General features: G+C 47.8%; 1 protein-coding gene across 1 annotated transcript in view; it reads left to right on the top strand.

Moving 5' to 3' along the window:
* The window catches only part of IQANK1 (IQ motif and ankyrin repeat containing 1), a 216658-nt gene that overhangs the window by 92502 nt on the left and 98113 nt on the right, over positions 1–26043 (top strand). Inside the window, exon 6 of the mRNA XM_074985540.1 lies at positions 16361–16486. Within this exon, the coding sequence (XP_074841641.1) occupies positions 16361–16486 (126 nt within the window). The remainder of the gene's footprint in view (positions 1–16360; positions 16487–26043) is intronic.

Here is a 26043-nt window from a genome sequence, read left to right on the forward strand (position 1 = left end):
CTGGCAGGTGACACCTCTGCCCTGAACCAAGAGGAGGGAGGAGCTGAGCTGGCTTTGAAATGGGGGGGGAGGGTGGGGGCCGCAGTTAGAGGCTAGGGGAAGGGAGAGCTAGAAGGCAGCCAGCCTGAGGAGGGGGAAAGCTGCATCCCAGAGGGGCACCCCTTGGGGTCTTCTCCCCAGGACGGGTTGGAAGGACTGTCTCTTCTGACAGTTGGTGCTGTCACTCCTGGGAGAAACTGGGCATCTGTGGCCTAAGAAACCTTTCCTGTCAGACCCTGTGGAGTGAAGTGAGAGTCGCTCCCACCAGGGGACGGGGTGCAGTGCAGGGGGGCCCCTGAACCCCATCCATCACAGCAGCATCTCCCGGGGACGGGGATGGGGAACCTGCAGCACAGGGCTGGGGGGACAAAGGCCACGGCTCGGGGCCCACACTTACATCTGTCTCCACTCTTCTTCCCCCCCTCCTCTCCTGTGTCCTGCAGCTGCACCATCGGAAGGGCCGGAAGAGAGCGCCGGCGAGGCATCAGTGGTCCCGGAGACCCCTCTGGGGCCATCGCTCCAGGCAAGCCCCTCGGCCGAGGAGCGACCGGCCGCACGGCGGGCTAGACGGCGGACCCTGCGCTGCCACCAGCTGACGGCAACGGACCCCCAGCTGCTGGCCATCCACCGTCGGCAGCTGGAGGTGGCGGAGCAGCGCCTGCGGGTGGAGCAACGCCGCGTCGAACTGCAGGAGCGGGCGCTGGCCTGGCGCCAAGAGGCATGGGGGGGCCTACATGGAGACTTTCAACCGCCTGGTGGACTACCTGGACCCCCATGCCGCGCCGGCCGCCGCAGCACCCACCCTGCCTGCTCCACCCGCCGCACCACCAGCTGCTCCGCACGTCGCCGTCCCATCTGCCGTTGCCCCACCACCCACCACAGAGGGCCGGAGCGCCGAGGGACCCCTGGAGCCAGCTGAGACTCGCCGGGCATATCTTCCGGTCCACCCCACCCCCAGCCAGCCCCGGACAGGGCTGCGGCCATGGCGGGGCTCCCAGCCGCCCACGCCCAGTGCCGGACTTTAGGGGCAAGGGGCCCGGGACGTGGCCCCCCCACCTTGTATATAGTTGTGACTTATTAATTTGTGCCCCCCGTTTGCCCCATCCCCCCCATGTAAATAGTTCTCCCCTTTATCATCCCTGGTTTTCTTTTTATTACTGAACAAACTTTTTTATTACTATTGTTTTATTTGTACACATTACTTTTGTTCCACACATGTTGTATATAGTTTGTTCTTGTTTTATTTATAGTTAAAAAAAAAAGTTCTAAAAGAAAAAGCAGTTTAAGTTCAGCCACAAGTGCGTGCTGTCATTTGTCCAGGAAAAGTGGGAGGGGGGTGCGGTTGGGTGCTCCATGGTGTGGGCGTTGGGGCAGGGAGTGTTGTGGAGGAGGGGGTGGGCAGTGGGGGGGCCTGGCAGAGTTCACCCCGTGGCCTCATCATCGAAGTGGGCCAGCAGGGCCTCCCGGACCCGGGTCCCTTCGGGGTCCACCTGCCGACTGGGGGCAGCGGGTGGCTGCACATCGGCCCTGCCAGCCTCCAAAGCCCAGCCCTGGAAAAAGATCTCCCCCTTGCTCTCCACCAAATTGTGCAGGGCGCAGCAGGCACCCACAATCAGGGGGATGTTGGGGCCCGCATCCAGGCGGGTCAGGAGAGATCTCCAGCATCCTTTCAGGCGGCCAAATGAGCGCTCCACCACCTGGCGCGCGTGGTTCAGGCGCTGGTTGAAGCGCTCCTGGCTAGCGGAGAGATGGCCCGTGTACGGGTGCATGAGCCAGGGCCGGAGGGGGTATGCCGCATCTGCAATGACACAGAGGGGCATGGTGGTGTCCCCGACAGGCATCTCCCGCTGGGGGATGTAGGTCCCTGCCTCCAGCCGGCGGCACAGGCCCAAGTTCCAGAAAACCCGGGCGTCGTGGGTGCTGCCAGGCCAGCCCACATAAATGTCCTGGAAACGGCCCCAGCTGTCCACCAAGGCCTGGAGGACCACAGAATGGTAGCCCTTGCGATTGATGTAGCGTCCTCCACTGTGATGTGGGGCGCGGATGGGGATGTGAGTCCCATTCAGAGCCCCGAAGCAATTGGGGAAGCCCAGGGTGGCAAAGCCCGCGATGGTGGCATCTGGGTCCCCCAGCCTCACGAGCCTGTGCAGGAGCATGGCATTGATGGCACGCACAACCCGCAGGGAAAGCACATGGGAGAGCACCAATGAGGGGTGAGCAGGGTGTGCGTGGCCCTCCCCCGCCCTCCCCTCCCCTCCCCTGCCCTGCCCTCCCCTCCCCTCCCCTGCCCTGGCCTCCCCTCCCCTGCCCTCCTCTGCCCGGGCCCCCCCTCCCCTGCCCTGCCCTCCCCCATGGGTTCTCTTACCTCCATGAGGACAGCCCCGACGGTGGCCTTGCCGACACCAAACTGCTGTCCCACGGATCGGTAGCTGTCTGGAGTGGCCAGCTTCCAGACAGCGATGCTGACCCGTTTCTCCACAGGGAGGGCATGCCGCATGGCAGTGTCCTGGTGCCTGAGTGCGGGGGTGAGCCACTGGCACAGCTCCATAAATGTCTGCCGGCTCATCCTGAAGTTCCTGAGCCAGCGGTCGTCGTCCCACTCCTCAAGCACCAGCCGCTCCCACTAGTCGGTGCTGGTGGGGTAGCTCCACAGCTGCCGGCGTGTGAGGCGGGGGGTGGGCAGGGTGCTGCAGGGTTGGGGGTTGAGCCCTGCTGCCCTGGGGGCAGCTCCTCCTCCGGTGTAGCAAGGAGGTGCTCAGCTGCCTCCCGCATGGCATGTATCAGGGCAAGCCCTGCTCCCGCCGGGAGGGCTGGGTGGACCTCTGGCTGCTGCTGCTGCTGCTGCTGGGGGTCCATGCCTGCGTCGCCCGGGGTCTGTGTGCCTATGGCTCCTCAGACCGCGTGCTGTGCAGGCTGAGTGTGTCTGGGAGGGGCCCTTTAAGGGAGCGGCTAGCTGTTGCCCCGGAAGCGCTAGTCCGCCCTGTGACCCTGTCTGCAGCTGTGCCTGGCATCCGTATTTCGATGTGTGCTACTTTGGCGTGTAGACGTTCCCTCGCAGCGCCTATTTCGATGTTGTGCTGCACAACGTCGAAGTTGAACATCGACGTTGCCAGCCCTAGAGGACATGTAGACGTTATTCATCGAAATAGACTATTTCGATGTTGCTACATCGAAATAAGTTATTTCGATGTAGGCTTCACGTGTAAACGTAGCCTATAAGTGTGGAAGAAAATATATTAAGATAAGGGATGATGAAACAAGAGCAATGTTTACTATGTTTATTTAATATGAAATGAAATAAAAAGAAAATAAACACTGCTTTTGGAGTACCTGTACTATGTTGGGGAACCCTGTTCCCCTGGGGTACGGTGTCCCCCCAAAAGTCCAAGGCTGGAGGTCAAAGCAGTGAGGCAAGAGTGAGATCTAAAAGGAAACTTTATTATGCATGCATGCAGGCTGCCAGCTTCCGAAGAAGTGGGAGCCCTGAGGACCAGTTCCAACGACTCTTTATGCGGTTTCAAAACAAAAAGCAGTCAAGTAGCACTTTAAAGACTAGCAAAACAGTTTATTAGGTGAGCTTTTGTGGGACAGACCCACTTCTTCAGACCATAGCCAGACCAGAACAGACTCAATATTTAAGCTGCAGAGAACCAAAAACAGTAAGCAAGCAGGACAAATCAGAAAAAGATAATCAAGGTGAGCAAATCAGAGAGTGGAGGGGTGGGGGGGAAGGTCAAGAATTAGATTGAGCCAAGTACGCAGACAAGCCCCTCTAGTGACTCAAGTATCAGAGGGGTAGCCGTGTTAGTCTGGATCTGTAGCAGCAACGAAGGGTCCTGTGGCACCTTATAGACTAACAGAAAGGTTTAGAGCATGAGCTTTCGTGAGTTAACTCACTTCTTCAGATGCTGGTCACGAAAGCTCATGCTCTAAACCTTTCTGTTAGTCTATAAGGTGCCACAGGACCCTTCGTTGCTGCTACAGATCCAGACTAACACGGCTACCCCTCTGATACTTGAGTCACTAGAGGGGCTTGTCTGCGTACTTGGCTCAATCTAATTCTTGACCTTCCCCCCCACCCCTCCACTCTCTGATTTGCTCACCTTGATTATCTTTTTCTGATTTGTCCTGCTTGCTTACTGTTTTTGGTTCTCTGCAGCTTAAATATTGAGTCTGTTCTGGTCTGGCTATGGTCTGAAGAAGTGGGTCTGTCCCACAAAAGCTCACCTAATAAACTGTTTTGCTAGTCTTTAAAGTGCTACTTGACTGCTTTTTGTTTGATAGTGTATAGACTAGCATGGCTCCCTCTCTGTTACTATTTATACAGTTTGTTTAGGTAGGCATCCTTCAGTCTGCATAGACTATGGATCGTGCCCTTTAAAGTTTCAATTGAGGACTTCATTTACAGCATCTATTGTGACTATAAAGACCCACACAAGAGTGACAGTCCTTGCTGCATCTCTTGCAGATGTAGTGGGTGTCTGGCAAGCCCTTATTGTGCTTTCTGTGCACTCACTTCTCCTCTGCTAGCTGTCTGATCTTCAACTCACCCTTCTGAAGGCCCTTGTGTAACCCCTGCCTCCATCTGCTGCGGTCGTCTGCTAGTTCTTCCCAACTTTCCAGCTCGATGTCTACCTCTCTGAGGTCTCTCTTGCAGACATCTTTCTAACGCAGCTGGGGGCATCCAGGAGGTCTTTTGCCAGAGGCTAGCTCACCATACAGGATGTCTTTTGGAATCCTTCCATCGTTCATCCTGTGGACGTGGCCAAGCCAGCGGCGTCGATGCTGCCTGAGGAGGGTGTGCATGGTTGGGATTCCAGCTTGTTCGAGGACGGCGGTGTTGGTCACTCTGTCCTTCCATGATATTCCAAGGATGCGCCTGAGGCAGCACAAGTGGAAGACATTCAGCCTCTTTTCCTGGCGGGCATACAGGTTCCAAGTCTTGCTGCCATAAAGGAGGGTGCTGAGGATTCAGGCTCTGTAGACTTGCATTTTGGTGTGAGTGTACAGCTTGTTGTTATTTCACACTCTCTTGCTGAGTCTGGACAGAGTTGTGGCTGCTTTTCCGATCCTCCTATTTAGCTCAGTGTCCAACAACAGGGTGTCAGTGATGGTGGACCCGAGGTAAACGAACTCGTGGATGACCTCTAACGTATAGTTGTCAATGCTGATTGATGGGGATTCTGCAACATCCTGACCGAGTACGTTTGTCTTCTTTAGGCTGATGGTAAGCCCAAAGTCCTTGCACGCTTTGGAGAACTGATCCAGCAGTTTTTGAAGCTGGTCTTCTGTGTGAGACACTACAGCAGCATTGTCTGCGAACAGCATGTCTCTGATGAGGACTTCTCGCACCTTAGACTTAGCTTTCAGCCTTGCAAGGTTAAACAGTTTCCCATCAGATCTTGTGGTCAGCAGGGATGGTCTGTTCAAACTGCTCCACAAGATAGGCTGTCCTCCATGGTTACTCAAGATGATCCAGTCGTTCCACGAAAACATGAGAGGAACCATCCAATATGACGGCGCATTATTGGATGCTTTCAGAATCATGAGCGGCGTCAAACAAGGATGCATGCTTGCTCTGACATTGTTCGGGATCTTCTTCGCACTCCTCCTGAAGCATGCCTTTGGATCTTCAACAGAGGGCATCTTGCTGCACAGTTTGTTTAGACAGCTTAGTAATTAAGTGTCTTCTTTAACATATGAAAGTCTCAGCAGAATTGCCCTGAGACATGTCTGCAAGCACCAGCTGTGCTTGAGGCCAGTTTACACTACAAAGGTACATGATAACCCAGACAGAGGAGCCTACAGGATAAATTGTCTGTAGGTGACAAGGTAGAGAATTCAAAGAAGTGCAGATCACTCCCTACTATCCCCTTACAGAGTGAGGCCTGGATAGTGTGGGAAAAAAAACTGTTTTAACCCTTAGAGCAGTTTTTCCCCCACAATTATCATCCTTAATAACAACTCAAGCTAGTGAACATACTAAAATGCATGTTATCCACACATAGCTCAATTTTAAAATGCTAAGCAAATCTAGAAATCAATTTGCAATATTCCAAAAATTATTGGATGAAGTGTGGGAGGCTCAGAGCAGTGAGCTGAGAATGTGGAGGTGTAGCAGTCAGGATTGGAGTATATGAAATTCTCAGGGTACAAGATTGGAGTGTGTAGGAGGTACAGAAGCTAGGCCAGAGTGCTGGAAACATGGAAGAAAAGGAACGAAGGTGGGGGTGCATGAGGGGATCAGGGCAGGGGTTTGCAGTGTGTGGGGTGCAGAAGTTAGGGTATGGTGCTAGGGATGTCAGGAGTTCAGGAGTAAGGTTTGGGGCTTGTGAGGGGCTCATAGCAAGACATCAGGGTTCATGAGGGGCTTGGGGCAGGGCATTGGGGTGTGGTGGGGATACAAAAGCCTGGTAGGGGACTGGGAGTGGGGGTTAGGTTACAGTGTGTGGGGGAAGAGGGGGCAACCCAGGGCCAGGTTATCTTACCTGGCTGATGATTTTAGATCAGGGCGATCTTTTGACTGTCTGAACATCTAAGCATTTAGGGCTAAAGCTGAATACTCAGATTGTGCACCTAAATATCTATGAAAGATTTTTAAGAGATGTGATTTTAGGAGCTTCAGCTGCAGACTAATGAAATATTTAAAGCAAATTTTAAACTAAGGCTTTGTGGACATAATACACAACTGTTTTTGATCAGTAAATTCATGGTTGGTACATGCTTCTTAAATGCTTTTAATTACCCCTTTATGTCTCTTTCACAAGTTCTGTTATGTTAATGAAAATTTTTCCAGATTTTCAGATCTATTCAGTCATGAATCTGCAAGATGCTGTTGTGTGAGCCTTCTGGAATGATCAGACTAAGGATAGGAAGAAAGGATATGTTGAGCACTAAGACCCAGAGGAGGCATTGCCTCCCATTGCTTCTTATACCTGCCACCAGTGCCTGGTGGCAGAAGGTGCATTTGCATCCTTTGCATCCTCCCCTGCCTACAGCCCTGCAAATAAAAACTAGTCCTGTAGCACCCTGAAGATGAACAAATTTATTAGGTCAGCTATGAGCAAACTTTTTACATTGGACCTGACTTTTCATTGCTGCATTTAGCAGGGTCCTATCCTCAACTTGTCTGATGTAATCCAAACCACTGGAAATTGCGGTTATGTCAATATGGAAAAAAAATAGCCTTTTGGTATGTGTAAGAAAGAAAATATGTAAAATGTCAAAACTTTATTAATTGATATATAAATAAGAATATGCCTACAAAAATAGTAGCGCATTTCAACATTTTTAATGAGGTAGATGAGCCTGAGACCCAGCAGACGATTGTGCTGCACCCCTTTTTGAAATTTCATGTCCCCCCCCCCCCCCCCCCGTGGGGGCCCACCTGCCACTTTGTGCACTCTGTTATTATGTCATGAGCTTTTGTGGATAAGGCCCACTTCTTCAGATGATTTGAGTAGACCATTAGAAACCAGGGTTCATATAGAGGCGGGTGGGGGCAAAGGAAAGAGGAAAAAAAGGAGGATTAACTGTCACTAGTAGAACCAGTGGATGAAGCAAATTAAATTCAGTAGGATGTGTCCTACTTCTGAGAATATCAAAGATGAGGAAATTGCCCTCCAGCACATCATTGAAAATCCACAACCTATACTGGAAAATGATCCCTCACTCTCACAGGTCTTGGGTGACAGACCAGTCCTCTCCTACAGACAGCCACCCAGCCTCAAGAAAATATTCACCCCCAGCCACACACCATACTACAGAAACACTAACTGAAAAACCTATCTCTGCAACAAACCCTGTTGCCAACTCTGTCCACTTAGCTACACAAGCAACATCAGCCACACCAACAAGGGCTTATATACCTACATGTACACTAATGTGATATATGCCATTCTGTGACAGCAATGACCCTCTGCTGTGTACATTGGACAAACTGAGCAGTCTCTGCACTAAAGGATGAATGGACATAAATCTGACATCATGAACTGGAATATGCATAAACTTACAGGGGAATATTAACCTCCCTGAATACTCAGTAATGGATTTAAAAGTAGCCGTTCCTCTACAAAAGAATTTTGCCACAAGATTACAGAGGTAGACACCTGAATTAGAACTCATTTACAAATGTAACACCTTTAGCTTTGGCCTGAATAAAGATCTTAAATGGCTTTTACATTACAAGGAAAATTCCACCTTTCACAGTCACAGCAATGAGACACATCCAGCTGAATTTGCTCCATTATAAACGCACACAAATCAGATATCAGAAATGGCAATATACAAAAACCCGTAGGAGAGCACTTCAATCTCCCAGGCCACACAGTAGCAGACTTAAAAGTAGCTATCCTACAGCAAAGAAATTTCAGGACCAGACTCCAAAGAGAAATTTCTGAGCTACAATTCATCTGCAAATTCGACACCCTCAGCTCTGGCTTAAACAAAGACTGCGAATGGCTGGCTAAACACAGAAGCAGCTTCCCCTCGCTTGGTGTTCACACCTCCAGATCAACTGCTGGTACTAAGCCTCACCCTTGCTGACTGAGCTAACCTTGTTATCCCCACCCTTGCTCTGGCTTATTTATACCTGGCCCTGCAGATGTCCAAGACCAGCATCTGATGAAGTGAGTCTGTGCTCAGGAAAGCTCATGCTCAAAACTTTTCTGTTAGTCTATAAGGTGCCACAGGGCCCTTCGTTGCTGTTATTGGTCCTACTAGTGACAGATAATGCCCATCCCTCCCCTGCTTCTGCCCCCCACCCCCCGCCCCTACCGCTATATAAATCCTGGGTTCTATATTTCCACTCCAGATCCACCAGATGAAGTGCGGTTTACCCATGAAAGCTCATGACATATTACATTTTTTAGTCTTTATGGTGCTATAGGACTGGTTGTTATTGGAGTAAAAGGGGTAGTGCCCTTGGAGTTCAGGGACGTGTTTTTATTCACACTTTTTTTTCTCATGCCAAACAGAAAAGGGGTTGGCATCCCATTTAGAACCTTCAATGTCTCAGGAAATTCATCTGTCATTTCAGGTTCAAGGTGGAGATTCTGGCCTATGTAATTCTCTCATTAGAACCTCAACACAGCTCTCAACCTTCAAGATGCCTATTTTCACAAATCCATCCAGCTCACAGGAAATACTTCAGACTTCTAGGAGAAACATCTCACTGGTCATACAACCCTTTTGGTGTGTCCACAGCAATCAGATGCTAGACAGTCATGGCTCATCTGTGTTGCCCAGGGATTCAGGTTGACTTGTCAGGGGCTGCCTTCCAATACTTATGCCTAGTGATCACAACAGAGATTGAGGCTGTATGTACGGCTAAGGCTAGGCCAAGGACAGCACTGGGACCAAAATCTGGAGACAGAATGGAGTCCATAGACTAGCTAAAACAATACTGTGACTATAATCCAGGTGCAGGCCAGAGGTCAAAGCTGGCAGTTAGAGTCCAAGGGGATCAGGAGGTAGAAGCAAGTCTGGCATGGGTCAATAGAACAAATATGCAGCAGGATTCAGGAAGACTAGATCAGGAACTAGATCAGAAGCAGTTTGAGAGTCAAGAGAGTCTGAGACATTGTGAGGCAGCAGGCGGGTTCTTGGTCAGGTTCTCCTGTTGCATAGACTGAGCTGCAGTTATGTCAGGCTTGGGAAAATGTCTGAGCTTGTGGGAAATGAGGACATCTGATCCAGGCTTCGCTCATTGTTAGGCTGCTGTCGCATGCAGGAAGGCTGGGTCACTTCAAGCTCTGTGGGAAGGGTAAAGCTAGGTCTGTTTTACAGACCTATATCAGTATAACTACATCACTCACAAGTATAAAAAACCCTGAGTGACGTAGTTATACCAAGCTAACCCCCCCGCTTCATGCAGCCATCTCTGGGTCAATGAGAGAGTTCCTGTAGACATGGCTACTGCCTTTTAGGGAGGTGGATTAATTATACTTTCCTATCACCGTAGTAGTATCTTCACTAAAGCATTACATTAGAACAATTGCACACTACATACAAACAAGCTCTATGTTTGTGCAACTTGTTTGTTGCAGCATGCTTGAGTGGAGCTCATTTTGGGTCTGTTGGAGTGTCAGCTGAGCAAACAGACTTGGCTGGGCTGCAGTATTTCTTGACATGACCCAAAACCCAGTGATTTGCTGTTCAGTGGAATATTACCCCTGCAGACGAACTCAGTTCAAGGAACTTTGAAACTCATTGCCATAGTGGGTCTCAAAGTCAACAGAGAATATCTATACTTACTCCAGTTAACAGTATATAGTGTTATAGGAGCTGTGTTAGATTCCAGATCAGTGGGAGCTTGCTGTCCATGAGACAGATTCTAGACTATACTGAAACTCATCAGCCAACTCTGTGAAGTGGAGTTTGTCTAAATCATCTTCAACTTGAGGCTAGCAAGAAACTGGTCTCCACGTAAACATACTTGAATGCAGAGTCCTGCCTGACATTCAAAGCATTCTTGCTTTTATTATAAGGATGGACAATCAAGGATTGACAGCCAACACCATCACTATGCATTATGTCACCAAACAAGGAGGAGACAGGTCATCTCCACTCTGCCAGGAGTTCTTTTGGCTCTGAACATGGCATTTGTATCACTAGATCATGTGCTGGCCCTGAATTTTCTGTTTGTTAAGCAGATAGTCGCAGACAACCATGAGCGGTCAACAGGCAATGTTTCAGAACATCTCTTGTAAACAGGGATAACTACTTAGAGAGCTATTTTAAAACGGAAGAATTGCCTAATGTTCTGCTCTGGAGTAATGCTTCAAATCATACCTCCAGTCAGATGCCTAATCTCATTCTCTAGCCTTGGAGATTGATGTTTATCTTCCCCCAACACCTCTGAAGCAGAGGAATCTCTAAACTCTGCCCTTGCTCACGTTATTTGCCCTATCTGATATAATCTCACAGCACATTAATTAATCCTACATGCAGACCCTCCATCCTTATATCTGACAATCTGGGTATTGGCTGACTTATATTGGTTGAAATAACTCTTCAAATAAAGATCAGAATATTCTGCACCAAAATAGAAAAGCCTTAATTAGACTGACAGGCTGTGTCTACACTACGAAGAAACTTCGAAAGGGGGAACAATGAAAAACAAAATCAAAATAGGGGATTTCAAAATAGCATGGCTACACACACAAAGCAGATCGCTGTACTGATCCTCTGTTTTGAAAGAACCCCACCGTGCTTCGAAAGGGAGCGTTCAAACAGGAACGCAGGCTCTTTCGAAATAAGCAGCTAGGAAGCGCCACGAACGGGGTCACATGGCCAACAAGCCCTTCCAGGTTGCACAGCCAGCAGCGCCCTTAAAGAGTGCCTCCCAAACACACCCACCCTGCGCACACAGAGCACTGCAGAGCAGTACACAGCACTGCGTGAACCGTGCTCCAAGAACGGGAGGAGGATGGAGCAACAGCAGCTGCCCAAGGCCAATGCCCCCACCCACACTGGGATCCAGGTGGTGATTGTCATCCTGGGCATGGTGAATGCCCCAGGGCCCACCTCCCCCCGCACTGGGGTCCTGCAGGCCCTGGCAATGGGGCAACCACTGCTCCCCATTCCCCACAGCACCTCTGGAGCCACCCCAGCAGTGGGGACTGGTGGGAGAGGCTGGTACTGGGTCAGTGGGACAATGTAAAGTGGCTCAAGAGCTTTAGGATGACAAAGCAGACATTCATGGAGCTGTGTCAGTGGCTCACACCCTCCCTGCAGCACATGCACACCCACACACAGCCTGCACACCCAGTTGAGAAGTGTGTGGGGATCGCCCTTTGAAAGGTCACCACCCCGGACAGCCACCATTCAGTGGGGCACCAATTCGGGGTGGGCAAGGCCACTGTGGGAGCCGTCCTGCTGGATGTAAGTCAGACAAGGGCCCCACACCCACCCTGGGCAAAAGTAGCAGGGGGGGCCCCTGGGTGGGGGGCCTGCAGGGGAAGAGGGAGGGGGCAGGGGGACTCTCTGATGTACAGGCCCCATATGTTGGTGTGCCCCTTCTACAAGTGGTCCAGACCATCAATCACATCATCCTATGGAGGGCCGTCCACCTTGGTGACTTGGATGATGCCATGATGGGATTCGCAGCCCTCGGTTTCCTGACCTGCTTCCTGAACTCGATGGCACCCACATAGCTATCCGCGACCCAGACCCTACCATGGGACGCTACATAAACCGCAAGGGGTACCACTCAGTGGTGCTCCAAATGCTCGTTGATGCCCGGGGCCGGTTCTGTGACATTTGCATGGGCTGGTCCAGGCAAGCCCACGACTCCTGGGTACTATGCAACTCCTGGCTGGGGCGGCGCATGGAGGAGGGCATCTACATCCCTGCCCAGGAGCTCCCCGTGGGGAACACGATGATGCCACCATGTATAGTGGCCAATGGGGTGTACCCTTTGGAGCCATGGCTGATGCTTCCCTACACTGGGCACACCACCGCCAGCCAGGACACTTTTAACAACCGCCTGAACCACCCCCGCAACACTGTTGAGTGGGCCTTTGGACGCCTCAAGGGGCATTTCTAATGCTTGAATGCATGGCTGGACATCAGCCTGCCCAGCATCCTTGGGGTGGTCATGGCCTCTTGTGCTCTGCACAATATAGTGGAGGGCAAGCATGAGCGCTACATGCCAGGGTGGACTGCAGACTGCAGCCCTGGCTATGAGCAGCAGCCCATGGCCCTGGGCCACCAGGCACATTGAAAAGGGGTTAGGGTCTGGGAAGCCCTCCAGGAGGCCTTTGAGTGGAAGCCACGCTGACCTCCCCCTGGCACTTGGCTCACACCCACCCTGCAGCATGCCCCCCCCACAGGGGACACTGGGGTGCACAAAAAAAAAGGGTTTATTAACTGGGGGCCAACTATATACATGTAAATAAACAGCTCTGGAAAAATGGTGTGGGGTCTTCCTATGGGAGCTAAATAAGGGGCGAATGGGCAAGAACTATGTACAATGAAGCAAGGGCACGCCCCTGTGGCTCAGGCCACAGGCACGGGCAGGCACAGTCCCCCATGGGGGTGGGAGGACAAGACCTCTAGCGGGTGTGGGGGGCCCTGCTGCCCCGGGTGTGGGTGCCCTGTGGGGGCCAGTAGGGGGTTGGCAGGACAGGGAGGTAAGATCAGCCAGGGGCTAAAGGACGGGGTGGGCTGGGTGAAGCGGGGGGCATGGGGCTCTGGGGGTGCTGGGGGGGAGATCCTCCCCCGGCTCGCCCTGGCAACCAGCCAGCAACCCAGGCAGATGATGCGAGGGTGGGTGGGATGAGCATGGTGAGTTCGGCAGTGGTGGGAGCGAGTTTGGGGGCAGCAGGAGTGGGTTCGCTCCTGGATGGCTGCAGTGTGGGCCTCTGCCGCCTCCTGAGGGTCATAACAGTGTCACCATCGGGCCCTCCAAGGCTGGGCAGGTAGCAGCCTGGGCGATGGAGAGGAGGGTTCTCCAGCTCTGTTGGATGGTGGCACAGGTGTGGTCCGGCCCTCAGAGGATGATGCTGTGGAGACAAAAGGGGGAGAGCGGCCACCCGTCAGTGCTGTCACCCAGGCCCGGGGGCTCCACCCACACCACTCCCACCATCCCCAGACCATCCCCCAAGGTGGTGCCTCCCCTGCTGACCCCACCTTGGGGCTCCCATGGGCCCACTGGGACCTCATCTGTGGGGCAATTGCTGGCTGCGGCTTGGCCCCCGTATCCCTTCTTGGTTGGGAGGACTGGGGTACTGTCCACAGGCACGGGTGTTGGATGGAGCCACACCTGGGTCTGGGACAAGGCAGGGGACCATGGGATAGGTCCCATCCTCCCCAGGCCACCCGATCCACCCATTAACTACCTGGGGCTCCAGAGAACAGGTCCGGGGACACCGGCCTTGAGGGAGCCTGGCTGGAGGTACCGGAGCTGACTGCAATCACAAGTGGCAGCCCCCGCCCCGCGTTGCTCCCTGGCTCCGCAGGTGTGGTCTGGCTCGAGGGTCCCAGCTGTTCGTGTGGGTCCGTCTCCCGGTCGGTGTCAGACCCACCAGTGTCGACCACTGCTGATGGCTCAGGGACGTCCTTCGGGCCAAGTGGCTGTTCCAATGCCCGGTAATGCGGGCACCTCAGCCTGGCTGCCTGGTGCTGTGGAGCAGCACCTCCTCTTCCGCCCAGAGGCTGAGGAGGTCTTTTACCTCAGCCTCTGTCCAGGAGGGGCCCCTCCTTTTCTGGCCCTGGCTCTCCTTAGATGACCCCTCGGGCTGGGAGGTGGGGGCCTCCTGGGGGTCCCTGGCGTGTGAGGGGCTTGCCACCCAGCTGATCGGCTCTGTGGCATGTCTGTCTGGGCTTCTGGAGCATGTGTCAGGCACAGCTTGTGCTCTTCAGGCCCTGTGCACGCTCTCATCTTCCCGCACAGGGTTTCCGGAGCTGTGTGGCTTTAAGGGGCTGGCCCAGGGACCATAGAGCTCCACTGGGGCTTGCTAGTGTGTCGCCATGCTCCCTGGAGCCGTCACCATGGTGGACTCACAATTGAAAATTGCAGGCCAGGAGCATCTACACATGCCCTATTTCGAAATTTGGTTTTGAAAGGGGCCGCTTTTCCTGATCCTGGATGGGAAGAGCAGTTTGGAAATTTGTGCCCCTTTTCGCCGAAAACAATTTCGAAAGAGGCTGTTGGGCGTGTAGCCGCTCCGCAGCCTCTTTTGAAATTGAGCCCCCTTTCGAAATCAATTTCGAAACGGGGCTAGTGTAGACGCACCCACAGAGTTAAGTGGAATTTATTTGGTTACCTTTGCACTAGATGTCTCTCATAAATATACCCATTTTAGCACAATATCAAGATTTATTAGCCCAAATATCTGGACTTACTGTAAATTCCATGTAACAGCATGGTTTTTTTCCTTTAAATGGCAGGGAGCTTTGAGATAGCCAGGCCTGTTTGATTATCAGACCAAGTTGAAAAGGGGTCAAGTGTTCCCAATAAAAAGGCTAAAATAGCTCAATTGAAGGTGCCTGTGGAGAGAGTAAAAGGATGAAGTCCAAACCAGTAATATATACACATGGTGCTTTAAAAGAGACAGTTTCACAAAGCTTAAAACAAGTGAGTCAAATCAGCTTGGAGAAAGAGTTGTATCAGGAAAATGTTAATGATAATTGGAAATTGTTTAAGAACATTTTACAAGATGCCCAAAAAGCCACAGTTGTGGAAGACATCTGTATTGTTTTTTAAAAAAAAATCCTGATTTACTGAGGAAGTAGCAGCAAATTGAAGACAAGGGGAAGTTCATAGTAATGAATCAAAAGTGGTGAATAATAGAGAGTTGATAAGGGAGGCAAAGGAACTCAAGGAGAAATCTCTGGCCAGCATGGTAATGATTATAACACTTTTTTCAGTTTCACTATGCTCTCAAATGTTTAAACAATAGCTACTGAAGTTAAACATTTTAAAACCAGCAGACCCATGTAAGTTGCTTTCAAAAGTTTTAAAAGTGCTGGCTGATGGTCTCTCTGGATAGTTAATGTTGATTTTTCCATAAGTCTTCGAACAGTAAGGAAGATCCAAAGGACTGAAAAACAATCTGCTAGTTTTATAAAGGGTAAAAAGAGATGACTTGGGGAATTATAGGCTTGTCATTCTGGCATCATAGGTGCTGGAACTAGCAGTGCTGAAGATCCTGCTACATTCCCTGTTGTTAAGTGGTTTTCATGATATACATTTTCGTTCAACAGCTCCTGCATCCCACTATAAAAATTGTTCCAGTGCCATCTATCTGACATTAATTCTGGGCAACACAATGGAGCAGCTAATATGGGATTCCTTTCATAAAGAATTGAGAGAAATTAATATAATCAATGCCTGTCAGTACAGTTTTATGGAAAATAGATGCTCTCAAAGGAATTTGATACTTTTTTATATTGAGATTACAAATTTGATTCATAAAGATAATGGTTTTGATGTAACATGCTTAGACTTTTGCAAGGTGTTGGACTTGATACATGTAACATTCTGATTTCAAAAACTAGAATGATATCAAATGCATTGGGCTGAGAGGAGATGGTGGGGACGGTGGAGCAGGCTGCTAGGTCTCTCTGGCTCCCGCGCCACAGTCAGTGCAGGGGGTGACCTCAGCTACTATCATGGCAGGCTCCTGGCCCCAGATAATCTCATGGGTCCCATCCATGGGGCAGCTGCTGTGGGGCCTGCAAAAGTCTGGAGCCTGGTGTGACCGCTCCTAACCATCCTATTAATGGGACTGCCCTGGCACTAGTACTAGTAGGGCAGCTCTGCATACATGACTTTCAGACACTATTTTGCTCATGTTTATTATTTTTATCTGTGTAGGGAGCTTTTGGTAGGACCCCTCTTTATCGTGCTGCCTTTGGTGGTCACATAGCTGCAGTGGAGATGCTTCTTCAACATGGAGCAGATCCCAGAATTTATGCTGATGATGGCAACACACCTGAACAGGTAATAGCAATTTGTTGTTTCCCTTTACCTTACAATAACATTCTTTATTTTTGTTTTTTGGTCTCATATATTGTTTCCTATGTTACTCTATGAATGGCCTCACAAACAACAGTGGATACTGATTTTGCTGGGAGAACAGAGGCAGTGACTTTACCCAGATTGCTATAACCTGTGGGAAGTAGGAGAAAATATATCCTTTTTTTCTCTAACCATAGTTCTAGTGATCTCAGGTATTACTTATAACAAAAGCAGAAAAAAGCATTTTGAGCCAGGCATATGACTGAGCTGTGTCCATTTAATTTCAGTTTAACTGCTGTTGAATTTCTTTGAGTCATTGTGCACAGATTCCACTCTTGGTACAAATGTGCTTTGTGTGCACATGATCATATTATTTTGAATACCTGTGTCCAATGGGAATTTTGCTGCATCTTGAAAGCCCCTGTAACCACCATAGCTGACATTATAAGGAGCAAGACAGCGGATGAGGCTTTTTTTAAACAACCAAAAAAATCATCCAGGGCCCAGGATTTGGTTGTGATGGGGGACTTCGGCCATCCAGATATATGTTGGGAAACTAACACAGCAGGGCACAGACTATCCAGATAAGTTCTTGGACTGCATTGGAGACAACTTTTTATTTCAGAAGGTTGAAAAAGCTACCTGGGGAAGCTGTTCTAGATTTGATTTTAACAAATAGGGAGGAACTGATTGAGAATTTGAAAGTGGAAGGCAGCTTGGTTGAAAGTGATCATAAGATCATGGAGTTCACAATTTTAAGGAAGGATAGAAGGGAGAACAGCAAAATAGAGATAATGGATTTTAGGAGGGCAGATTTTGGTAAACTCAGAGAGCTGGTGGCTAAGGTCCCATGGGAAGCAAGACTGAGGGAAAAAACAACTGAGTAGAGTTGGCAGTTTTTCAAAGGGACACTATTAAGGGCCCAAAAGCAAGCTATCCCACTGCATAGGAAAGATAGAAAATATGGAAAAAGTCCGCCTTGGCTTAACCAGGAGATCTTGCATGATCTCAAAATAAAAAAGGAATAATATAAAAAATGAAAACTAGGACAAATTACAAAGCATGAATATAGGCAAACAACACAGGAATGCAGGGGCAAGATTAGAAAGGCTAAGGCACAAAGTGAGCTCAAACTAGCTACAGGCATAAGGGGAAACAAGAAGTCTTTTCATAAATACATTAGAAGCAGGAGGAAGACCAAGGACAGGGTAGGCCCATTGCTCAGTGAGGAGGGAGAAACAATGACAGGAAACTTGGAAATGGCAGAGATGCTTAATGACTTCTTTGTTTCAGTCTTCACCAAGAAGTCTGAAGAAGGAATGCCTAACACAGTGAATGCTAGTGGGAAAGGGGTAGGCTTAGAAGATAAAATAAAATAAGAACAAGCTAAAAATCACTTAGAAAAATTAGATGTCTGCAAGTCACCAGGGCCTGATGAAATGCATCCTAGAATACTCAAGGAGCTGATAGAGGAGGTACCTGAGCCTTTAACTATCATCTTTCGAAAATCTTGGGTGACAGGCAAGCTTCCAGAAGACTGGAAAAAGGCAAATATAGTGCCCATCTATAAAAAGGAGAATCAGAACAATGCACAAAACTACAAGACCAATCAGTTTAATTTCTGTGGCAGGAAAGATAATGGAGTAAGTAATTAAGGAAATCATCTGCAAACGCTTGAAAGGTGATAAGGTGATACGGAACAGCCGGCATGGATTTGTAAAAAACAAACCATGTCAAAACAATCTGATAGCTTTCTTTGATAGGTCTTGCATGATATTCTTATCAATAAACTAGGAAAATACAACTTAGATGGGGCTACAATAAGGTGGGTGCAAAACTGTCTGGATAACTGTACTCAGAGAGTAGTTATTAATGATTCTCTATCCCACTGGAAAGGTATAACAAGCAGAGTTCCACAGGGGTCTGTTTTGGGACCGATTCTGTTCAATATCTTCATCAACAATTTAGATATCGGCATAGAATGTACACTTATTAAGTTTGCAGATGATACAAAGCTGGGAGGGGTTGCAACTGCTTTGGAGGATAGGGTCAAAATTCAAAATGATCTGGACAAATTGGAGAAGTGGTCTGAGGTAAACAGGATGAAGTTTAATAAAGACAAATGCAAAGTGCTCCACTTACGAAGGAGCAATCAGTTTCACACATACAGAATGGGAAGCGACTGTCTAGGAAGGAGCATGGCAGGAAAGGATCTAGGGGTTATAGTAGACCACAAGCTAAATATGAGTCAACAGTATGATGCTGTTGCAAAAAGAACAAACATGATTCTGACATGCATTAACAGGTGTGTTGTGAAAAAGACATGAGAAGTCATTCTTCCACTCTACTCTGAGCTGGTTAGGCCTCAGTTGGAGTAGTGTGTCCAGTTCTGGGCACCACATTTCAAGAAAGATGTGGGGAAATTGGAAAGGGTCCAGAAAAGAGCATCAAGAATGATCAAAGGTCTAGGGAACATGACCTATGAAGAAAAGCTGAAAGAATTGGGCTTGTTTAGGTTTGAAAAGAGAAGATTCAGGAGGGACATGATAGTGGTTTTCAGGTATCTAAAAGGGTGTCATAAGGAGGAGGGAAAAAACTTGTTCTTCTTGGCCTCTGAGGATAGACCAAGAAGCAACGAGCTTAAACTTCAGCAAGGGAGGTTTAGGTTGGACATTAGGAAAAAGTTCCTAACTGTCAGGGTGGTCAAACACTGGAATAAATTGCCTAGGGAGGTTGTGGAATCTCCATCTCTGGAGATATTTAAGAACAGGTTAGATCAATGTCTATCAGGGATGGTCTAGACAGTACTTGGTCCTGCCCATGAGGCCAGGGGGCTGAACTTGATTACCTGAGATCTAAGGATGGTACCCAACTCTTGAAAGACAATGAAGACATTTCTTCTCGCTGGAGCAAGCTCTGTAATGAGCTCTTGAACTGCCCCTCCACAGTGGTCCTAGGAGTCCTTGATCAAATCCCTCAGCAACTGCCTAGAGATGATTTTACAAGACTTTCTACCCTGAGTGAGGTCCAAGCTGCCATCAAAGCAAAGGCATACACAACAAGGCAATTGGACTAGACAGAAGCCCCAGCAAAGTCTTCAAAGAAGGTGAGCCAGAGCTCCACAAACAGCTCCTCCTCCTAATTCTCATGATTTGGGATAGGGATCAGATGCCACAAGATGTCAGAGACACACTGATCATCAGTCTTTTCAAGAAGAAAAGACTGTGGAAACTATTGTGCCATCTCCCTCCTGGCAATGGCAGGGAAAATCTTAGCTCGAATCTTTCAAACCGATTCCTGCCACTCTCAGAGGAAATTCTCCCAGAATCCCAGTGTGGCTTCTGATCATCCTAAGGAACACTGGACATGATCTTCACTGCCCAACAACTGCAGGAAAATTGTTAAAACAACTAAGCCTTATATATGAGTTTCATCGACCTGACCAAAGCATTCAATTCAATTGTAGTTCAAGTCAATTGTAGCACCCTGTGGACTATCATCTCAAAGACTGGCTGTCCCAAAAAATTCATTAGCATTTTACGGTTGCTTCATGACAACACGACTGCCACAGTATTGAACAACAATGGATCCCAGTGTGACCCCTTTGAGGTCAAAACAGAAGTCAAACAAGGCTGCATCATTGCCCCATCACTGTTGCCATGACCTTTCACTTCACTGATGGCAAGCTTCCATATGGTGTGATGATTGTCTGTATAATGAATGGGAAGTTTTTCAGTGCTACCAACCACCATCTAAAAGGTAAAGCTCTGCATCTTAATTCATTTGTTAATGAAGCTTTTGTAAGAAGGACTATTAGTGACTTTAAAAAGTATCACCAGCACTCGGACTGTACTTAGAGATCAAAAGGTCAAATATCAGCACTCCACCTCAGAAAGATTGCTGCCCACTGCCATAGATGTTCACAGACCCATTCCTCTTCTGCTTCTATTTCAGCACAACTCAGAGGCCCCAAAACATTGAGAACCTAGGGAAATATTGATCCCTCTTACCTACTGGGAGATGGAGTTCCTATCCTAAGCTTTGCACAGTTTGAAGTCAAAACTGGCACTGATCATTGCCCACTGTACAGCTGCCCACTGTACAGCACCTGATAATTCTCATGCTACTTTCCCTGTGCTAGTACCATATTCCAGAATTTAAAAAATGAGGGCAGACAACTCAATCACTAAAGAAACTGACCCAGAGTATGTCAGCATAAAACACCATGGTGCTGTAGGCATCAGTCAAAGAGAGTGCTTTAATGACATTGATGGGGTTATCAGACCCATATACTTCTCTGCACTGGAAATAAGATCAGTAACGGATCCCCAGCTTTAGATATTTAGAGAGGCAATGAAGAGACCATTTTCTATTCCAGTAGCACAAGCCATAGACATGACTAAGTAGGAGTCTCCTCTGCCACACTGATGGTAAAAAGAAAGTTCTGTATCCGTGCTTATTTGTGGTGAAATCTTGGCCCCATAAAACCACACAGGAGTTTTGTCATTGATGTCACTGAAGCTGGAATTTCACCATTGATCTTTGGCCCCTTTGAGACAGGCAGCGTAAGTGCCAAGTTTGTTGGTGTTTTTTGTCATTGACTGGACTGATACCAACACATTTATTTCACTCATATCACTGACTAGCCAACTTCTGGTGATGTAGAGGTTACAGGCGGTGTACCTTCTCAGTATCCTCTGCAGATCATAGCAGACCATTCTGGCAGCTACCTGTGTTTTCCTTGGATAATTCAATAGGACACTGAAAGACAGTCAATGGAGGACTCCACAAGAGGAACCTACAGCTCAGCAAGCTCTGCTTCAGAGCCCCTAAGCTCATATCTGTATGTATGTGTGCTGCTCCTGTGCAGCAATCCTGGCCATATTGGGGTAGTCCTTGGGAGGAATCATTGTGTTGGCAATGCAGGTGCCCATATGATCTACAAGCAACAATCCCCTTCAGTGATGCACCTCACATAATTAGCCAAGGTACCAATGTCCTAACCAGTTGTAGAGACAGAGATGTAGCCATATGATCCGTATTCTAACAAAACAAAACAAAACAAAACAGCAGTCATCTAGCACTTTAAAGACTAACAAAATGATTCATTAGGTGATGAGCTTTCATGGGACAGACCCACTTCTTCAAATCTATAGAATTTCCAGTCCTGACCCAGATATTTAGTACAGAGGTCCAAAAAATTGCAATAAAAACTGACAAATCAAATACATGAACTAAAGGAGTGGAGTGAGGGGTCAGGGATCTCAGGCAAGACACTTAACAGCCCCTACCCCTCTTCCCCTCCTTCAGTTCATGTATTTGATTTGTCAGTCTGGACTGGAAATTCTATAGAGCTGAAGAAGTGGGTCTGTTCCATGAAAGCTCATCACCTAATAAATCATTTTGTTAGTCTTTAAAGAGCTACACAACTGCTGTTTTGTTTTGTCAGCTATAGAGAGTAAGAGTTCGTGGGGCAGAGCTGTCCCCGAAGCATCAGCAAAATTTGGCCATATACCTTTCATCCTTGGAAGAAAGAAGCAATCTCTATGCATTCCTTTAGCAGGTGAGCTCAAGGTCTTCAGGACTTGATTAGATGGCTGGTGGACACTTGATAAGTTCCTCTTGAAATTATCAAGGACAGGCAGCACAAGTTGGTATAGATAGATTCTCCAGACCTGCCAGTTGGGCAGATTGACCTTGTCCATCAATGAAGCCAAGATCATTTGGCGTTCTCCTGCATTTATACCAGCCACTCCTGAGCATGTGGATTGAAAGTATGCACTACTGGTAAAGGGATATGAATGCTGTCTCTGACACCTTGCTCTAAGATTTTTGATAATCAAAATCACACAGGAGCAATCTAAGCAAGGAACGGTCTTTTCTGGACACAAAACATATTTGTCATTGAGTTAATTGCCAGTTGCCATCAGAACGTAAGAACAACGTACTGGGTCAGACCAAATACTCATGTAGTCAAGTATCCTGTCTTCTGACAATGGCCATTCTCAGATGCTTCGGAGGGAATGAACAGAACAGGTCCCATCCCCTGTTGCCCATTTCCCAGCTCCTGCAAAACAGAGCCTAGGTGCACTGTCCTTGCTCATCCCGGCTAATAGCCATTGATGGTGAACTATCCTTTATTAATATATCTAGTTCTTTTTGAATGATGCCATAGTCCTGGCCTTCACAAGACCACCTGGAAATGAGTTCCACAGTTTGACAGTATATTTTGCAAAGTAATTCCTTTTATTTGTTTTACACCTGCAGCCAAACACGTCCTTATTCACTTTCTCTACATCTGTCATGACTTATAGACTTATATCAAGTCTCCCCTTAGTCATTTATTTCCCAAACTAAAAAGTCCTAATCTCACCTCAAATGGGAGATGTTATATACCCCTGAGCATTTTCATTGCTCTGATTCTCCTGACTAAATTTGATTTGCTTCTCTGGGGCCAGTTCAATTCATTGATGGACAGGCTTCCCAACCAATATCAGAGGAATATAAGAACTATCATACTGGGTCAGACAAAAGGTCCTTCTAGCCCAGTATCCTGTCTTCCAACAGTGGCCAATACCAGGTTCCCCAGAGGGAGTGAACGGAACAGGTAATTGAGTGATCCTACTCCTGTCATCCATTTCGAGCCTCTGACAAACTGAACCTACTCACTCTATTCTACCTATTCTGGCTAATAGTCATTGGTGGATCTAACATCCATGAATGTATCTAGTCTCTAGTTCTTTTTTGAACCCTGTTAAAGTCCTGGTCTTCACAACATCCTAATGGCCTACAGTGCACTGCATTAAAAAAAAAAAACTTCCTTTTGTTTGTTTTAAACCTGCTACATATTAATTTAATTGGGTAACCCCTAATTTTTATGTTATGGGAACAAGTAACTAACTTTTTCTTATTCACTTTGTCCACACCAGTCATGATTTTATAGACCTCTATCATATCCCCGCTTAGTCTCCTTTTTTCTAAGATGGAAAGTCCCAGTTTTTAAGATGCAAGATGTGGGAGTAACATGGGTTTATATAAAGGAGATAAGAGATTCTTTCTCTTATTTCCTATCCCTTTTTTAATGATTCCTAACATACTGTTTGCTTTTTTGACTGCTGATGCACATTGTTTGGATGTTTTCAGAGAACTATCCACAATGACTCTTGTATGGTTATGGCTAAATTAGTCCCCATAATTTTCTATGTATAGTTTATATTATTTTTTTCAATGTGCATGACTTTACTTTTATCCACATTAAACTTCATTTGCCATTTTGTTGTCCAATTGCTTAGTTTTGTGGTATCTTTTTGAAGCTCTTAAAAGTTTGCTTTGTTCTTAACTATCTTGAGCAATTCCATAGCATCTATAAATTTTGCTACCTCACTGTTTACCGCTTTCCCCAAATCAGTTATAAATAGGCTGGATAGAATTGGTCCCAATATGGACCCAGGGGGGTGGGGGAACCACTAGTTACTGCTCTCCATTCTGAAAATTTACCAACAACCTGAAAACAACAATCTGATAAAAATTTCTAGAGATGAAGGTTCCACCATTTCTCTAGGTAACCTATTCTAGTGCTTCACCACACTCCTGGTGAAACAGTTTTCCAAATATCTAGCTAGACCTCTCCCACTGCAGCCTGATACCATTGCTCCTTGTTCTGTCATGTCACCACATCAAAAAAACCTCTCTGCATCCTCTTTGTAATCTCCCTTCAGGTAGTTGAAAGCTGCTATCAAATCCCCTTCCACACTCTTCTCTTTTGTAGACCAAATAGGCCTAATCCCCTGAGCCTCTCCTCATAAGTCGTGTGTTTCAACCCTCTGATCTTTTTTGGACTGTCTCTAATGTGTCCACATGCTTTTTGTAATGGGTGTGTGTCCGTGTCCAGAATTGTACACAATATTCCAGATGTGTCTTCACCAGTGTCAAATAAAGGGGAATAATCACTTCCCTAGATCTGCTGGCAAAGCTCCTGCCAATGCAGCCCAATATGCCATTAGCCTTCTCAGCTTCAAGGGCACATTGTTGACTCATGTCCAGTTTCTCATCCACTGTAATGCCTGGGCCCTTTTCTGTAGAACTGCTGCTTAAGTAGTTGGTCCCCAAACTGTAGCAGAGTTTGTGATTCTTATGTCCTAAGTGCAGGACTCTGCACTTTTCCTGGTTAAATCTCATCTTATAGCTCTTGGCCCAATCTTCCCATTTGTCTAGGTCACTCTGGATCTTATCCCGACCCTCCAGCTTATCTACCTCTTCCCCTAGTTTAGTGTATTCTGTGAACTTGCTGAGGGTGCAATCCATCTCCTTGTCCAGGCCAGTAATGAACATGTGTGATGGGGTTCAGGGGTCCGCAAGCTCTGCACCCCATTCACAGGCAGGAGTGACTCCCACTGAGCAGGAGAACAGAGGGTTTATTAGCTGACAGAACACAGCATCTTACAAAGGAGTCAGTACAGCAGGCAGAGAGAGAGTCCAATTCGTGTTGGGGAGAGAAGGCCCCAAGGGGCCCCCTGAGCCAGGGCCTTGCCCCTTCCTCTGTCTCTCTTTCTCCCAGCCCAGCCTAACTACTTTCCAACTCCCATTTCTAATTCAAACCCCTCAGGCTCCACCTCCTCCTTTGTCTGCAGTCCAGAGGTGTCACCTAGTCGCCTTGGTTACCCTCAGCAGGAGCCCCACACCCTCTGTGAGACACACACATACACACGTATTCCCTGCTACATCACAACATGTTGAACAAAAGTGGCCACAAGACTGACTGTTGGGCGACTCTGCTTGCTACTGAGCACCAACCAGACATCGAGCCATTGATCACAAGCTCTTGAGCCTGATAATCTAACCAGCTTTCTATCCACCCTACCATCCACTTATCCAATCCATACCTCTTTTACTTGTGGCAAGTGTACTGTAAGAGACTCCCACACCTGAGTATTTTGATGCCAGCTGTAGTGTCCTGTAACAAATAATACCTGAAATTAACATAATACATCTGTAAAAACAATATAGTTCATTGTATCTTTGAATAATTTTTCAATGTCCAGCCACTAGTTGTGGGAAAGAAGCAACTGGCTTTTAAGAGTTAAGTGCCTAGGCAGCAGGTTTCTGAAGTCAGCTACATACTTAGCCTTGCAGTGTCCAGAGTCAACATTTATTTTATCTGTTGCCTAAACTTGCAGTCACATTAATGGAAGGTGGTGGAATGCCAGAAGAAAAAGATTCAAAGTGCTCTCTTAAAGCAGAGTAGTTGCAAATCCCAAAGTATTTGGAATTGGCTTACAAAGGCATGTGAAGACCCAGGCTGTTGTTCTACTTGTTGTGTTCAATTCATGGTTAGATCAGATTCTGTAAAAGCTGTCAAGCATCATATAGAGACAAAATGGTCTCAGAATCAAAGTCTGAGCACAAATAGACTGGGTCTACACAGAGCTGCTCTCCCACCAGCTCCATGCTAATGAGCAGCCTCGCAAGTGCAAATGGGTGCTCATTAGCATAGCCGCATGAGAGTTCGCTCTCAGCAGATGGGGATGCTGAGTAAACAG

The sequence above is a fragment of the Carettochelys insculpta genome, chromosome 2 (assembly GCF_033958435.1).
Source record: "Carettochelys insculpta isolate YL-2023 chromosome 2, ASM3395843v1, whole genome shotgun sequence".
In the NCBI taxonomy this organism is placed as follows: domain Eukaryota; kingdom Metazoa; phylum Chordata; order Testudines; family Carettochelyidae; genus Carettochelys; species Carettochelys insculpta.